At 42.5% G+C, this 17,534-nt stretch overlaps 1 protein-coding gene across 1 annotated transcript in view; it reads left to right on the forward strand.

The window, feature by feature from the left end:
• CNST (consortin, connexin sorting protein) overlaps nt 1-17,534 on the forward strand; it is a 111,621-nt gene that overhangs the window by 52,072 nt on the left and 42,015 nt on the right. Inside the window, exons 4-7 of the mRNA XM_060243831.1 lie at nt 6,104-6,285; nt 8,566-8,596; nt 14,535-14,621; nt 16,974-17,088. Coding sequence (XP_060099814.1) covers nt 6,104-6,285; nt 8,566-8,596; nt 14,535-14,621; nt 16,974-17,088 — 415 coding nt within the window. The remainder of the gene's footprint in view (nt 1-6,103; nt 6,286-8,565; nt 8,597-14,534; nt 14,622-16,973; nt 17,089-17,534) is intronic.

Here is a 17,534-nt window from a genome sequence, read left to right on the forward strand (position 1 = left end):
CAAGCGGGAGCTGTACAAAAGAGACGGTCTCCACTTGTCCCCAGATGGAACCAAGCTGCTGGCCCTTAAAATCAAAAAGGTGGCAGAGCAGTTTTTAAACTAAATCTTGGGGGAAAGCCGACAGGAGATGAGATGTCTCTGGTTCGGGTGGACTCATCTCAAAGAGATGAAGGGTTAGCTGTTACTTTTCTACCGGGTAATGGATCAGAGTTGTCCACTGAGATAGTGACAAACGGTATGGAGTGTCTGTCAAAGTCTCGAGGCAGCAGGAGGAAGGTTGCAGGCCTAACTTGCCTAGGAAATTATAGATGTTTGTATGCAAATGCTAGAAGTGTTCGAAGTAAAATTGGTGAGTTGGAATGTTTAGTGTTGGGGGAAAACAGACATTGTCTGTTGGGGGAAAACAGGGGGAAAACAGACACCTGTCTACCTGAAGGACCGTCTTTCCCCGCACGTTCCCCAGAGAGTACTGAGGTCGGGAACACAAAATCTCCTTACTATCCCTGGGCCGAAGGAAGCCCGTTTGAAATCCACCAGAGAAAGGGCTTTCTCTGTTATGGCCCCTACATGGTGGAATCAGCTGCCGGAAGAGGTGAGGACCCTGCGGGACCTTGTACAGTTCCGCAGGGCCTGTAAGACGACCCTCTTCCGGCTAGCCTATACCCAGCTTGAGAATTTTAATGTAACTTGCCGGATTTCTTTTATATACAGTTGAAATATTTATTAATATTTATTGATAACCATGGTTTTATCTGTTTTTATTTGTTTTAAATGCTGATCCCTTTATATGTTTAAATACTGTAATTTTGTTGGATCTATCACTGGAAGCCGCCCTGAGCCACTTGTGGGAAGGGCGGGATATAAATCCCAAATAAATAAAATAAATAAATAAATAAATAAATAAAAATTGTGGGAATTTCAGAAACTTGATGGAGTGAGGAGAATCAGTGGGACACAGTGATTCCTAGATACAAGTTATATCAGAAGGATAGGGAGGGAAGGGTTGGAGGTGGGGTGGCTCTGTATGTCGGAGAGGGTAGGGTTGGAGGTGGGGTGGCTCTGTATGTCGGAGAGTAAGACTGAGGTCAAAGAATTAGATTCCCTTCTAAAAATGCTTTGGGTCAAAATAGAGAGCACAAAAGGAAATTTAACTATGGGAGTTTGTTATTGCCCACCAAATCAAAAGATAGAGGATGATTATAATATGATGGAAGGATTAAAGATAGCGGCTAAATGTAAAAACTGTGTCGTAATAGGTAATTTTGACTACCCTCAGAATGATTGGGTCAATATGTGTTCAGGTCGAGGGAAAGAGATTGAGTTTCTAGATGCTCTCAATGACTGTGCTATGGAGCAGATGGTCACAGAACCTACCAGGGGTGGGCCAATCCTGGATTTGGTCCTAAGTAATGTCCAAGACTTGGTGAGAGATGTAAAAGTGATCGCACCTCTTGGGAGCAGTGACCATAACGTTATTGATTTCACCATTTGTATAAATAGGGAGTTGCCCCAAAGACTTTAAAATGGATAAATTCTCTGAGATGAGGAGGCATGTGAAAAGGAAACTGAAAGGAAAGGTAAATACAGTCAAAACCCTTGGGGAAGCTTGAGAGCTATTTAAAACTACAATCCTAGAAGCTCAGATAAAATATATACCACATGTTAGGAAAGGCACAAACAGGTATAAGAAAAGGCCTGCATGGTTAACAAACAAAGTAATGGAAACTGTAAAAGGTTAGAAGGACTCCTTTAAGCAGTGGAAAGCTAGTCCAAGTGCGATTAATAAAAAGAACACAGGCTGTGGCAAATCAAATGCAAGATTGTGATCAGGCAGGCAGAAAGGGTCTATGGGGAGCATATTGCAAAAAACATAAAGACCAACAATAAAAATTTCTTCAAATATATTAGAAGCAGGAAACCAGCCAGGGAGGCAGTGGGACCCTTGGATGACCAAGGGGTAAAAGGATTACTGAAGGAGGATAGGGAAATGGCTGAGAAGCTGTATGCATTTTTTGCCTCAGTCTTCACTGTGGAAGATGAGAAGTGTTTGCCCGCTCCAGAACCACTAATTTTGGAAGGGGTGTTGAAAGACCTGAGTCAAATTGAGGTGACAAGAGAGGAGGTCCTACAACTGATTGACGAATTAAAAACTAATAAGTCAGCAGGTCCGGATGGCATACATCCAAAAGTTCTGAAAGAACTAAAAGTTGAATTTGTGGATCTCCTGACAAAAATATGTAATCTTTCATTGAAATCTGCCTCCGTTCCTGAGGACTGGAAGGTAGCAAATGTCACCCCCAACATTAAAAAGGGCTCCAGAGGAGATCCGGGAAATTACAGGCCAGTCAGTCTGACTTCAATACTGGGAAAGTTGGTAGAAAGCATTACTAAGGACAGAATGAGTAGGCACATTGATGAACACAAGTTATTGAGGAAGACGCAGCATGGGTTCTGTAAGGGAAGAGCTTGCCTCACTAACCTGTTACAGTTCTTTGAGGGGGTGAACAAACATGTGGACAAAGGGGACCCAATAGATGTTGTTTACCTTGACTTCCAGAAAGCTTTTGATAAAGTTCCTCATCAAAGGCTCCTTAGTAAGCTCGAGAGTCATGGAGTAAAAGGACAGGTCCTCTTGTGGATCAAAAACTGGCTAATTAATAGGAAGCAGAGAGTGAGTATAAATGGGCAGTCTTCACAGTGGAGGACGGTAAGCAGTGGGGTTCCGCAGGGCTCAGTACTGGGTCCCATGCTCTTTAGCTTGTTCATTAATGATCTGGAATTGGGAGTAAGCAGTGAAGTGGCCAAGTTTGCAGATGACACTAAATTGTTCAGGGTGCTGAGAACCAGAGAGGATTGTGAGGCACTCCAAAGGGATCTGTTGAGGCTGAGTGAGTGGGCGTCAGCGTGGCAGATGAGGTTCAGTGTGGTGCAGTGCAAAGTAATGCACATTGGGGTCAAAAATCCCAGCTACAAATACAAGTTGATGGGGTGTGAACTGGCTGAGACTGATCAAGAGAGAGATCTTGGGATCATGGTAGATAACTCACTGAAAATGTCAAGACTGTGCGATTGCAATAAAAAAGGCCAACGCCATGCTGGGAATTATTAGGAAGGGAATTGAAAAAAAATCAGCCGGTATCATAATGCCCCTGTATAAATCGATGGTGCGGTCTCATTTGGAATACTGTGTGCAATTCTGGTCACCGCACCTCAAAAAGGATATTATAGCATTAGAAAAAGGGCAGAAAAGGGCAACTAGAATGATTAAAGGTTTGGAACACTTTCCCTATGAAGAAAGGTTAAAACGCTTGAGGCTCTTTAGCTTGGAGAAATGTCGACTGCGGGGTAACATGATAGAGGTTTACAAGATTATGCATAGGATGGAGACGGAAGAGAAAGAAGTACTTTTCTCCCTTTCTCACAATACAAGAACTTGTGGGCATTCAATGAAATTGCTGAGCAGTCGGGTTAGAATGGATAAAAGGAGGTACTTCTTCACCCAAAGGGTGATTAACATGTGAATTCACTGCCACAGGAGGTGGCGGCGGCTACAAGCATAGCCAGCTTCAAGAGGGGGTTAGATAAAAATATGGAGCAGAGGTCCATCAGTGGCTATTAGCCACAGTGTGTGTGTGTGTGTGTATGTATATAAATTTTTGGCCACTGTGTGATACAGAGTATTGGACTGGATGGGCCATTGGCCTGATCCAACATGGCTTCTCTTATGTTCTTGGATTGCCCAGAGGTTTGGGCTGGAATGTCATCAGTATGCAGATGACACCCAGCTCTATCTGTTGATGGACGGCCAGTTCAACTCCTCCCCAGAAGACCTGACCATGGTGCTTCAAGCTGTGGCAGGGTGGCTTAGGCTGAGTCGACTGAAATTGAATCTGACAAAGACGGAGGTTCTGTTCCTAAGTCGTGGTAGTCTAGAAACTGAGGTCTTATTACTGATCTTTGATGGGGCATGACTTACACCAGCGTCCAAGGTTAAAAGCCTAGGGGGTGCTCCTGGATCCCTCTCTAAATATAGAGGCCCAGGTGGCAGCCACCGCCCGATTAGCCTTTTATCATCTTCTGCTGATAAGGCAGTTGGTCCCCTACCTTGAACGTAACGAGTTAGCGACCGTGATCCACGCTACGGTCACCTCAAGATTGGATTAATGAAATGCCCTCTACATGGGGCTGCCCGTGTTCAAACCCGGAAGCTTCAACTAGTGCAAAATTTGGCAGCCAGGTTGCTGTTAGGCCTTCCCTTCTGGGAGCATATTCAACCTGAACTGAAGGCGCTGCATTGGTTGCCTATTGTATACCGGGTTCGTTTCAAGGTGCTGGTCCTACCTTTAAGGCCCTATATGGCCAAGGACTTGCATACCTTAGGTACCGCCTTTCCCCACATGTTCCCCGGAGAGCACTTTGGTCTGGGTCACAAAATCTCCTCTCAATCCCCGGCCCTAAGGAGGCCAGGCTCACGACAACTGGAGCCAAGGCCTTCTCTGCAGTGGCCACGCTGGTGGAATGAGTTGCCGGAAGAAGTTAGGGCCCTGTGAGAGCTCATACAGTTCCACAGGGCCTGTAAGATGGCACTCTTCCAGCAGGCATTTGCAAACTAGACTGCTGGGCTCTACAGTTCTCAGGAAACATCTGGACCACCTCTTGCAAGCCACTCTATAGCAGCGGCGGAAAGGAACATCTAAGACTCGCCTATAGAGAACATAAATCTGAATGTAAGATCATAAGCATCGAAATGTTAATCTATGTTTTTAAATTGTGTTATGGTTTTTATGTCCTATTATATGTTTATACCAATGCATATGCATGAGCATGTAAGCCGCCCTGAGCCCGCTTCGGCAGAAAGGGCGGGATATAAATTGAATTAAATAAATAAATAAAATTTAGCCAATCCCCCAAAGAACTTACAGGGTTCTTAGTAAAGGGCCTATTGTAAGCTCCAGGAGGATTGGCTACATCAGGAGTATGTGGCCTAATATGCAAAGGAGTTCCTGCTACAAAAAAAAAAAGGCCTGCTTGTGAGGGTTGGCCCTGCCTAGCTTCCAAAATTTGACAAGATCGGGCTTGCCTGGACTATCCAGATCAGGGCAAATTGTGTGCATTCTTGTAAATAGTCATTTAACATCTGGGGTGTTTAAACAATGTTGAACCTGGTTTTATTAAAGCCAAGAAATTCTAATAGATGGGGACTGTTCCTGTAAGTTTTGTTTTGAAACCACCATACGCTTTGTATTTTTTAGCCTCTGTAGGTTGTTGTCCAGACTGAAAAGGACTCCAGATAGTTTTGTTTCCAGGTGGGGAAAAAATCCTTTCCTATAAATTATTGTTTTTGAAAAATTATTGGAACCAAATTAGTGTGCCATTTGTTCCAGATCATAAGAGTAGTAGTTAGGAAATGATTTGTGTAGTATTTATTTGGAATAGTGCTTGTATTTCAGCTATGTAATCTCTTTGAAAGTACATTGGTTCCAATGAGGCAAGAGAGAACACATTTCAAGGCCCTTATCTTCCAGTCATAACCAACAATAGTGTACTGTACAAACTGTATACTGATTTGTAAAATAAAGCCCAAGGAATATATAATTGGCATTGCTATACCCTACTCAGTGATCTTTCATAACGTTCCTATTTTAATGCCTTTTACAGGGAAAGGGATGAGGAAATAAGGAGTGCCTGAAAGTTGCAATTAGCTTGGGTATTCTTACACTACTCCTTTATGGGCAATGCAAAAAAAGGAACCTTGGAACATTGCTGTTATATAGCCTGCCTTGGTGGGGAGGGCGGGATATAAATACGAAAAATAAATAAAATGTACACTTTTGCTTTATTTTCGTTATACTACCAATCTGTATAAACTAGTACACATTTCTTTTCAGGATGGGTGAACTTGTATAGAACACAAATTATGATTATGTGGATATTTTGCTGTTTGTTTATTTAAATCATTTTTTTCTGCTTTGTGAGCATTGGGCCCTCATTGCATAAAGAGCAAAGAATAAATAAATAAATGTCTTTGGGTTCCTGTTGCATTATTTAAATGATTCTAGTAAATGTTAAAGTTTTTATAAAGTTCTTTATTTGAACTCTTTAGTGGCAAAACAAAAGATGACTGCTGTTGCAGCAGCAGATTGCATGCAGGAAGAGGATGGAAACCAAACAAATGCAGACTGTTCCCAAAAGGACCCACCACAAACTCTGCAGACCCTTTTCTCCCTTCTTCGAGAAGAATTTGAGCAGATGGATTCAAGAGTGCTGCCCCTGTGTCTCCATCAGGTATTTACAATACCTTCTTTAATTTCTCTGAGATTTTTATTTTACAGCTTAAATTTCTCAAGTGTGGGAGGAATATCTTTGCGTGAAATTGAGATGCCATCTTATTAGAATTTTGCTTTGAATTGTGCCCAGAAACAGATGGACAGCCAATACAGATATTTCAGCACAGGATTGATACGATCCCTATGTCCAGCTGCTGCATTTTGGACTGACTAAAGTTTCCAAACAGTTTTTCAAGGGCAGCTCATGTAACATGCATTACAGTAATCTAGCATGGATCACTGTGGCCAATTTTCAGTAACTGGCATATCAACTGAGACTAGTAAAGGCAACAAAGGAAATGTTAGCCTACAGCTATAGGCAGGATCCAGAAACACCCCAAGTTGCAAACCTGCTGCTTCAGCCCCCTCCAGGACAAGCAGACTCTTCTATTTTCAGATAGCTTCGTCATTGACCAACAGTACCACAACCTTATCTGGTTTGAGCTGCAGTTTATTGGCCTTCATCCATCCCATTGTTATCTCCAGGCACCTGTAGGACTTCTGCAGACCCACTGGACTCAGATGATAAGGAGAAATATTGGTGGCATTTTCACCACATATTGGTGGCCATGCACTCCAGATTTCCAAACAGTGGTTTCATGTAGATGTTAAACAGCATGAGAAACATCCTACAGGACTCCATAACATAAACGCCACAGGACCTAGCAGCAGTTCTCCCCAGCACCACCTTCTGGAATTGATCAGTCAAGAGTTGGCTGTAAGTAAGAGTGGAACTACCACAGCATGGTTGTTGGAGTTTACAACTTAAAAACTAATAATAAAATTAACAAAAACAACAATAAAATTTTAAATTAAAATCCCATTTTAGATTTCCTGCCTGCAATTAGCAGGCAGTTAGACTAAATGTCCTATAAGGATCCTTCTGAATATAAGATTCTATATAATAAAAATGCATCACAGTAAACTAGTAGTGATAAATCTGAGTGGATAAAAATTACACACAAATCATAAGAATAACAGCCAGATCATATGGAATTAAAATACCTTAATTTGGCACCTTAACAACTGTAATGAAGGTGCCAAGTGAACAAAATCAGAGTCCAGTGGCACCTTAAAGACCTACAACAGGGGTGGCTAATGGTAGCTCTCCAGATGTTTTTTGCCTACAACTCCCATCAGCCCCAGCCAGCATGGCTAATGGCTGGGGCTGATGGGAGTTTTAGGCAAAAAACGTCTGGAGAGCTACCGTTGGCCACCCCTGACCTACAACATTTTATTTATTTATTTCTCAGATTTATATCCCACCCTCCCCGCCGAAGCAGGCTCAGGGCGGCTAACAACAGTCAAACTAAAACAATAAAACAGTAAATAAACAATTAAAATTTTAACAATTAATTAATACCAATTAAATAATTTTAAAACAGTTTAAAACGATTTAAAACAATTTTGGTGCTAGTGTTGATTTCATTAAGTTCAGTGATGTTGGGCATCTACTTATACTATAATTCAGCTAAAAGCAAGTCAAAATAGGTCTGTTTTACAGGCCTTGCGGAACTGAGCAAGGTCCCGCAAGGCCCTTACTTCTTCTGGAAGTTGCTTCCACCAGTGGGGGGGTCACAATTGAGCCTTCTCTTTCTCTGGTAGCCTTCAGTCTCGCCTCCCTCAGCCTGGGGATTGACAATAAGTTCTGTGATTCAGATCTGAGTACCCTCTGGGGAACATGTGGGGAGAGACGGTCCCTAAGGTAGACAGGTCCTTGGCCATATAGGGCTTTAAAGGTGATAACCAGCACCTTGTAGCAAATTTGGAATACTATTGGCAGCCAGTGCAGTTCCTGCAGCCTTGGCTGTTTGTGCTCCCGTATAGAGAGATCCAATAACAGCCTAGCTACCGCATTCTGCACCAACTGCAGTTTCCGGATACGAGACAAGGGCAACCCCATGTATTTCCCATTTCCCAAGGTATAAGCTTGTGTGATTAAAAGCTGACTTTGACAGATTATAGAAATACGAGATTGATATTTGAGGTAGCAAATTTGTGAGGGGGTTGTACTTTTTACAGATGCTGTTTAGTCTTTGTGTAAATTATTAAGGATTCTCTTTGAGATTTATGTCAAAAGTAAACTACATTTGCTTTATTGTATACATTATGATGCCTGCATTGGAAAATGTGGGCAGAAGAAACAAATATATGGAAATGGAGTAAACAGGCAACATCTTCCCCTAAGTGAAACATGAATGCCTGATAATGTTAATTTCGTCTTTTGTTCTTTTTGCAGATTGCTGAAACCTATTTTCAAGATGGAGAATGTATCCTTTAAATCAAGATTTTTTTAAAAAAAATTGTTCATAAACATGCCTAAGTCTCGTTTTAGTTCTGAGGTGGATTGGGTAGGTATGAAGTCCTTCTCCCAAATGCATACGTATTAGTTGCAAAGCGTTCTGAAGACACACCTTAAAGTTGCACCCATGATTATCTACAAATGAGATGCTTATAGGTGTGAGAGGGCTCTCCAGCTGCATTACAGATTTGGGCTTCCTTTCATCCTGACCCAATTAATATAGCATGCTTTTGTTTTCACACTTCTCTGTTTCTGGGCACACACTGCATTTCCTGGATCGTGGACTCATGTATTTCATAATATTTTATTGATACATAGCAGGATCCAAATGTGGAGAGGGGGTATCACACAGTAGGGAGCCAGGAAGGACCTTCTGCTGGCTGCCACCACTCTGGTCAGGATCTGTAAGGAAGGGCCCTGAGCACCCAACTACCTTTGTATCTTCCTTTTTAGCAAAACCTTTTTCTCATGACCAAGGAAACGTGAGGACCCAGGCAGTTAAACAACAGTTTATTTACAGTGCTCAAACAATGTGGGTAATAAAACTTTTAGTGCAACAGTGAACTTTATAAACAATAAAGGTTGGTGCAAAACAAAAATAAAAGCCCAAACACAACTTGCTAAATGTTCCCTTCCCTAATACCAAAACTCACCCTCCTTGAGTGATGGATTTTTCTCCAGCTGCCTTCTCTTCCAAAAGAACCTTTCTCATTGCAGCCTTTTCCATAGAGAACAAACCTCCTTTCCAGCCAGGTCTATTTATGCTTTCTTCCCAGGTCCCACTCTTCTTAGGCTTTACAAGAGGCTATAGTTGAATAAGGAACTGAGGAAAGTTCCAGCACATGCTCACATCTTTTTGGATTTCGATTCCATAACCTTTTAAAAGGATTTATTTTAAAAATGTGAGGCACAATAGAATATAATATTCCCAAAACTAGATGCATGTCCCCTATTTTGTGGGCTTGAGTATTCATCTGTACAGTAAGCCACCTAAGAAAGCAGGTGAGTGTTTAAACTCTTCAGGGAATTCCTGCACTCACGTTGGTATTATTTTGTATGTTTTGCCCATGACTGAATACATTGGTAGAGGTAGAACTGGATTGCACTGCTCACAGCTCTCATTCATCTGCCACAGGTTTTCACAAGCCACCAGCAGATTCATGGCTGTGTAGAACTCATGTAAAAGTGCCATTTGTCTGAACTTGTTTCTGACTTAAGGCTGCATACACAGTCACAGCCATTTGTGCAGTACAGCATTGGGCCATCAGCAAGCGTGAATTGACTCAGTGGCTTGGGACCACTGGGATTTGTATAGCCAGAAAGAACTTCTGTTTGCATAGTGAGACTTTCCTACCACTACCTCCTCTGCTCCCTGAAATGCTGCTCCTGGGGGAATACCCGTTCTCCCCCAGGAGCAGCATAGGAGTAGGAAACAGTGAAAATTAACCCCTCCATTCCATCGAAAGAAATCCTTTATGAAATCCAAACCTATATGTCAGTTCATTTCATCACAAACAAAAGATACAAAATTGTAATAAAGTATCCCTCTAGATTTTAAGTATATACTGCATTTCCTTATGTCTTAAGGCCACTTAACACATCACCATTAAAACATTAAAATTTAAAACCAATTGAATAAATCTCCTTCTCCACCATGAGATGCCTGCAATTTATAGCCCATTAAAAAACTTGGCAAGTAAAATGTCCTTGTGGTATTTTCTGGAGATTGCTGTACAACACTAACCACAATGTTTCCCTCACCTCATCAGGAAGTCCATTCCATGGTGGGGGTGTTAAAGTAGAAAAATAATGGACTGCAGTCAGAGCTGGATTAACCGTTAGGCAAACTAGGCACTTGCCTATGGGCCCCAGGTCTTTAGGGCCCCCGGGTTTTCCACCCTCCCCCCAATTTTCATAGCCAGGGTGTTCCTCATGCCTCTTCCTCCAGCCAAGCAGAGCTCCTTGCCACCCCTGCAACAGCGCCTGGTGGCCTCCTTCCATCCATGTGTTCCTCTGTGTGTGTGAGACGGGGGTGGGGGGGCAGAGGGTAAACAGGGAGAAGAGAGCAGCCAAGGGGGCACAGAGCCCAGCCCACTGCCATCGCCTTTCCAGAACACGGCTCACAGTGACTTTCCCCAGCCAACCTGTCCTGTCCTGGATCCCACGGCAGTCGCTTCCTTCCCCCTGTGGTATGTACAGGCATTTGTAAGCACCTCCAAGGGGAGGAATCGCCTCTAAGGTTGATCCAGGTTGGATACCCATGTTGGTCTGAAACCTCTAAGATTGTTTGCTACATCTTTAAAGTGTGTGCTTGTGAGGATTGGGTGCTTGTTTGGAAAGGCATGGAGAGATGGAAAGATGTCGGAGGAGCATTAGGACCCAGTGCCTGGCGGGTGGAGGGGCGCATGAGCTCACCAGCAGCAGGTTTCCCCGGCTGCTTTCTCCGTGCTGGCTCCCTCGCAGTGTGAAAGGGAAATTTAGGGGGGCCCTTGGAATGCACCTGTCCCTTGGGCTTGGCGCTCTTTGCCCTCGTTGGGAGGGTGAGGATGGCCGAGTTGGACTTTTCTGCTCCTGTGGCTCATTGACCAAAACTATCATGAAAAAGGGCCAGTCTAGCCTGCCTGGGAATATTTCATTAGCAATCGATGGGGCAACGGGAAAAAAGGTTGACGTTGTAAAATAAAAAGTGGAAGGCCCAGGACTTAAAGTGCTCAGTCTGGAGTTCAGCAAGAAGCAATCCTATTCCCCCCCATTCATTTGGGAGTAAGCCCTAGTAGGTTTGCCAGTTCCAGTTTAGGAAATTCCTGGAGACTGGGGGCTGTGCCTTGGGCAGGGGAGAGCTGAATGGATCCCTTGAAAGTGGCCATTTACTCTGGGTAAATTCTGGAGATCAGTTGTCTTTCCCAGAGAACTCCAGCTCCCTGACAGCAGCCCTAATTCAGCACTGTGATTTTCCCCTCAATCATTACTTACTGTAATATATACACTCTGCCACCTTTCTCCCCAGTGGGAATTCAAACTGGCTCACAACATTGTTCTCCCCTCCTTCATTTTTATCTTCACAACTTGTGAAGGTAGGTTAAGCTGAGAGTGACTCTGGGTCTTAAGCAGGTCTACTCAGAAACCTACTTTGGTCTATTCAATGGGATTTACTCCCAGGAAGTCTGGCACCATCAATGCATATATTCTCCATGGCAGCTGAAAGCACTGCCTTTGTGCATTCTTCCTTCCTTCCTTTATTTTTATTTACTGCAAGTGTGGAGTAGTTGTTAAGAGTGTCAGGCTAGGTTCTGGGAGGCCTGGGTTCAAATCTCCACTTTGCCATGGAAGCTTGCTGGGTGACCTTGGCTTGACCCAGTTATACACACATTCTCAGCTTAACCTAATTCACAGGATTGTTGTAAGGATAACATGAAGAAGAGAAGAATGATGTAAGCTGCTTCGGGTCTCTACTGGGGAGAAAGATGAGATATAACTTAAGTAAATAGATTATACAAAAAATGTATGAGCTTTTGAGGATGCATATCTGTTGAAGGTTATTTCTGCTTGCAGTTGCAATCAGGGTAGTTAGAGTCACAAAACGGTTGCTGCTCCTTCTTCCACACTTACTTTCCAGTGCATGCCAGATATTACGAATTCTGTTCTGTGTTAGTCACTAAGTGCTAACTATTTATCTTCAACATGAAATGTAAGGATATTCTCATATGTGGCATAGGGTAAATTTTAAAATAACTTTCTCAGTCCCCACCAGCCATAGAGTCAAAGAGTGGAAGGGACCTCCAAGGTCATCTAGGCCAACCCCCTGCTTAATGCAGGAAACTCACAGATACCTCCCCCTAAATTCACAGGATCTGCATTGCTGTCAAATGGCCATCTAGCCTCTGTTTAAAAACCTCCAAGCAAGGAGCACCCACCACCTCCTGAGGAAGCCTGTTCCACTGAGGAACTGCTCTAACGGTCAGGAAGTTCTTCCTTATGTTGAACCAGAAACTTTTGATTTAATTTCAACCTGTTTGTTCTGGTCCTACCTTCTGGGGCAACAGAAAACAATTCTGCACCATCCTCTTTATGACACCCCTTCAAGTCCTTGAAAATGGTGATCATATCACCTCTCAGCCGCCGCCTCTCCAGGCTAAACATGCCCAGCTCCTTCAACCTTTCTTCATAGGACTTGGTCTCCAGACCCCTCACCATCTTCGTCACTCTCCTCTGGACCCGTTCCAGCTTGTCTATATCCTTCTTAAAATGTGGTGCCCAAAACTGAACGCAGTACTCCAGGTGAGGTCTTACCAGAGCAGAGTAAAGCGATGCCCTCATTTCACATGATCTGGACACTATACTTCTGTTAATACAGCCCAATATTGCATTTGCCTTTTTAGCCGCTGGTGCCTGCAGACTGCAGCGGGGGCCACGGGCAGCGGGGTGGGTGCTCCAACTCTTGAGATAATTTGCGAGCAGGCCCCCAAGATTTCAACTACCTAGGGGCCTCCACAGGGTGTAATCCAGCACTGACTGCAGTTGATGCCAGGTGAGCCACCTTAAGTGTGGGAACAGCCAGTAGGTGGCAGTCTGAAGACTACAGTAGGCATATCGGATGGCACAGTCCTCTAGATATGTAGATCCTAGACCATGAAGACTTAAAAGGTGATAACCAGTATCTTGGTTATAACCAGTACCTTGAATTGGACTAGGAAGCAAACTGGCAACCAGTGCAGTTGTTCTGTGGTGGGCAGTAAGCATCTGGCAATGATAGGGCTGCCACATTTTGAACAAGCTGCTGATTTCTGGCTGTCTTCAAAAGCAGCCAAATACAGAACACATTACGGTAATCCAACTATGAGGTTACAATAGGATGGATCAGTGTGACTGAGTCTAGGAAAGAAGACGGCAAGCCAAATGCATTTGATAAAAGGTACTTCTGGCCATGGTGCCAACATGCTTTTGAAAAAAGCAAGGCTGTGTCCATGAACACCCCAAGATCTTAACCTGCTCTGCAGATGCCAACTCCACTCCATCAAAGACAAGTGGATCTAATTTGGAGTGATCGTTATATATGATTACCTGCTTTCACTTGCTACAAAGAAACTAATGGAATAAAGCAATTTATAGCAATGACTTTTAAGGTGTATAGTTTCAGAGGGTAACTTTATTGGTCTACAGTAGAACAGCTAGATTCAAATCCAGTAGCACCATAAAAACCAACAATATTTTGGGGTGGTGAGCTTTCAAAAGTCAGCGCTCCCTCTGATGAAGGGTATCTGACATAGTGAGCTTTGACTCCTTAAAGCTTATACCCCCAAAATTGTTTTAGTCTCTAAAGTTCTACTGAACTCGAATCTCTAACTTATAGCTAATTTTTTAATATTCAGTTGCATGCCAGTGCATCCAATAATAAGACTACTTCCATTTTATCTGATGTTTTGTGAATCCCAGAAGAATTTGCTGGTTTTTGCCTTTGTATGCTATATAGGGAAAGAAAATTTTAAAGCCTGTATCTTTAAAGGAGATATTAAAATTCAACTTTGTATGTGTTAGAAAGATAATTTGGTGTTTTGGAGAAATAAATGCTGCTAGGTGATCCCAGGCTGAATTGTTTGTATCAAATCTAGCATTGTTAAATGTGCAAGTCATACTGGTTATTAAAAACGGACCCACTTCAGAAGGTTTGTTGCCCAAAAAAGGAAAACTGCTTTTCATATGCACAGTGAATTAAATGTAGACTTATGTGGAAGAAAATAGGGGATTAAGGTAGTAAATTCTCATGTACATGTAAATATGTCAGGAACACCTACACATCAGTTTTCCGTTTTATGCTGAGGCAAGCTACTGATTTGATAACAGTGCTGAAGTATATCTGCTTTCCATTGTCCATCTATATCTGTATTTCCCTTTAGCTTTCCATTCAGATGAGAAGGCCATTAAGTTCATTCAGCTTGAACAGTTATATCATGAGCAACTACTTGCAAATCTTTCCTCTATTCAGCAGCAGTGGGGTAAGAGTATCACATAATGGAAAATGATTTATTAAAGACCTTGAAATCTGTTTTGATCTGGGCTGCCAGTTTCCAGCAGGAAAAGGGGATCACATTTCCTGCTGCCTCTTCTGTAGCTGGTGGGAGAGAAATAATGGGGAGGGGGGGCAGACACTGTTGGTGATGGTATGCATGACATCACTTCTGGGGAAAACCCAGAGATGTGACTCTTCTCTATGAATTGCTGGACACTCCGTGGCAGGGGTGTCAAACTCATTTGTTATAAGGGCTGAATTTGACATAAATGAGACCTTGTCAGGCTGGACCATGTGTGTCATAAAACGTAATACCAAGTAGCGCAGATATACACTTTATAAAGGGCACAGACAAACATGATTAAATGTTTTGTTTAACATAAGGACAAGAAATTTGCTATCAGCTTTCATGTTTCCTGGTTTGCCTTAAAACATTAACATGTTTGCAATATTTTAACAGTCTCTGATAACTGACACCTCTTGCTCTGAATTATTGCATCTAAAACTAGAGACAATGCCTGTGCTGTAGCAGTCTTGAGTATACTGTTCAGGTGTTGTTCAGGTGTGCATCTGTAAGCTGCAAACCTACTTTTGATTTATTGACATTCATTACAGAAATCTCATGGTCAATGCTTTGAACCTAAGACTCAGAGGAAAACATGAAATGGCTGGGCATTGTGAGCTTTTGTACATAATTTGCTTCATGTACTGGTCAAGAACATGTGAAGAAGCCATGACACAGACTGAGGGCTTTGTGTATGTCTGTGAAACTATAGTCTTCACCAGAACAATAACTACAACTCCTGTGTGGCAGTGCAAGAATAGAGAGACAGCCATGTATAGTGGTCAGTATCAGCCTGCTATTTGGGAAGCCGAAGTTCAAAATCCCTAATCAGGAAATCAAAGGACAATGTGAAATGTGAAAGAAAAATCAAAGGAAACGTGCTGAGTGAACTTGGTCTGGACACACTCTCAGCCTAATCCTGGTTGCTGTTATTCTTCTTCTGGATTATGAAGGCATGAATACAGTGAAACGGAGGAGGCAAATCCAGTTGCACCCAGGAGAGCCCTGACATAACGAGCCAACAAGAAGAAGAAGGCATTGGATTTATATCCCGCCCTCCACTCCAAATCTCAGAGTCTCAGAGCGGTCACAGTCTCCTTTACCTCCTCCCCCCCACAACAAACACTCTGTGAAGTAGGTGGGACTGAGAGAGCTCTTACAGCAGCTGCCCTTTCAAGAACAACTCCTGCAAGAGCTATGGCTGACCCAAGGCCATTCCAGCAGCTGCAAGTGGAGAAGTGGGGAATCAAACCCAGTTCTCCCAGATAAGAGGTCATGCACTTAACCATACACCAAAACTCACTCACTCTCTCTCTCATGTTGTTAATCTTAAGTGCTTTTTTTGTATCTCTCCCATGCAATCAATGGAGAGAACTGTGCAAAGGAAACACTCCCTCTTTTCTTGCCTCCCTCCCTCCCCAAGGTACGAGGAGGGGGAGGAGCCTCAGCCAACAGGAGAAAGAGAGGCTTGGCTCAGTAGCTCTGCAGTATGACTGAAAGAGCCTGGCAACCCAAGCTATCTCAATCACACAGCAGAGCCAAGCTCCTCCATGGACTGAGACTCCTCCTCCCTTTGGGAAGAGGGAAGTGGGAAAGAGTGAAAGTCTGCTTTGCTCAGCTGCATCATCATAGGGGAGAATTTTAAAATGGCAATCAAAGGAAGTAGTTGAGGGAGAAGGAATCAGGTGATGGCCAGTTGCTTGTGGACCTGGTTGGAGCCCTCTGGGGGCCCACAAGCTTGACATTTGACACCTCTGCTCTATGGTTTTCCCAGAAGTGATGTCTTGATGACAGCATCCCCATTAAAGCCTGTGTTTCAGACCAGAACATTTTCCAGCTCTTATTGGTATGAGAGGCACTTCTCATTTTTTCTTCTCTGATTTCCATGAAAAGAGATATCATTATTTTTACTTAGGTTTCTGGCTTCCAGTGAGCTGCTATAATTACTTCTGTGCTGAACGTTTATGGAGTTTTTTACCTTTCAAATCTGTTCTACAAAGCAATATTTATTTTGAATTTGGTTTATTAATAATAATAATAAACTTTTATTTATATCCCGCCCTTCCCGCCGGAGCAGGCTCAGGGCGGCTAACATGACATGGTATACCATGATTTATAAAACAATTTTAAAATACAATTAATACATACAGTTAAAACAGTTACATTAAATTACAGCTAAATTCAAAACCTATGCAGAAAACATTTTAGTGGTTGAAGGCTTTTTAGTTTACTGAAATTTAACATAATGGTTGAAATGTTTGTTTATTGATACAGAAAAAATATGGAAAGCAGCTGTGTCCAGTGAGGTTCCAGGTCTAAAAAATTCTGCTAAGGGTCTGAATAATGAAGAGTTAGACAAACTTGTTGAACTTTGCACATCGCATCGAGAGTAAGTGAAAATATTGTTTCTTGTTACAATCTAGTGTGTAGAGCTGTGCGTGCTTGGAAGTTACCTTCTTTGAAAAGTGATTCTCATGTGCCAGAGTATAAAATGATTTTGAAACTATCTAGACTTTTTAAAAGCTGCTAGCTATTTGGTGCAGAAAGCTGCTATTAAAAGAAAATGTCAAAATGCACTGAACAAATGTTTTAAGCTATGAATAGATACTTGAAGTACTGCTCAGTCTACTTACTTAAAGATTTTAAAATATCATTTAATTTCAACCACCAGAAATGTAACTCTGCAGACTAAATTACTTGCCTTATTTTAACTGCAGTAGTTTTAAAAAATAAAAAAAACTGATGGAGGTAAAATAATCTACTTTGGGTCCTCACTGGGGAGAAAGGTAGCATATAAGTGAATTAAATAAATCAGTCTAAAACTTCAGACTCAAA

This window comes from Heteronotia binoei, chromosome 1 (assembly GCF_032191835.1).
Source record: "Heteronotia binoei isolate CCM8104 ecotype False Entrance Well chromosome 1, APGP_CSIRO_Hbin_v1, whole genome shotgun sequence".
NCBI classification, from domain to species: domain Eukaryota; kingdom Metazoa; phylum Chordata; class Lepidosauria; order Squamata; family Gekkonidae; genus Heteronotia; species Heteronotia binoei.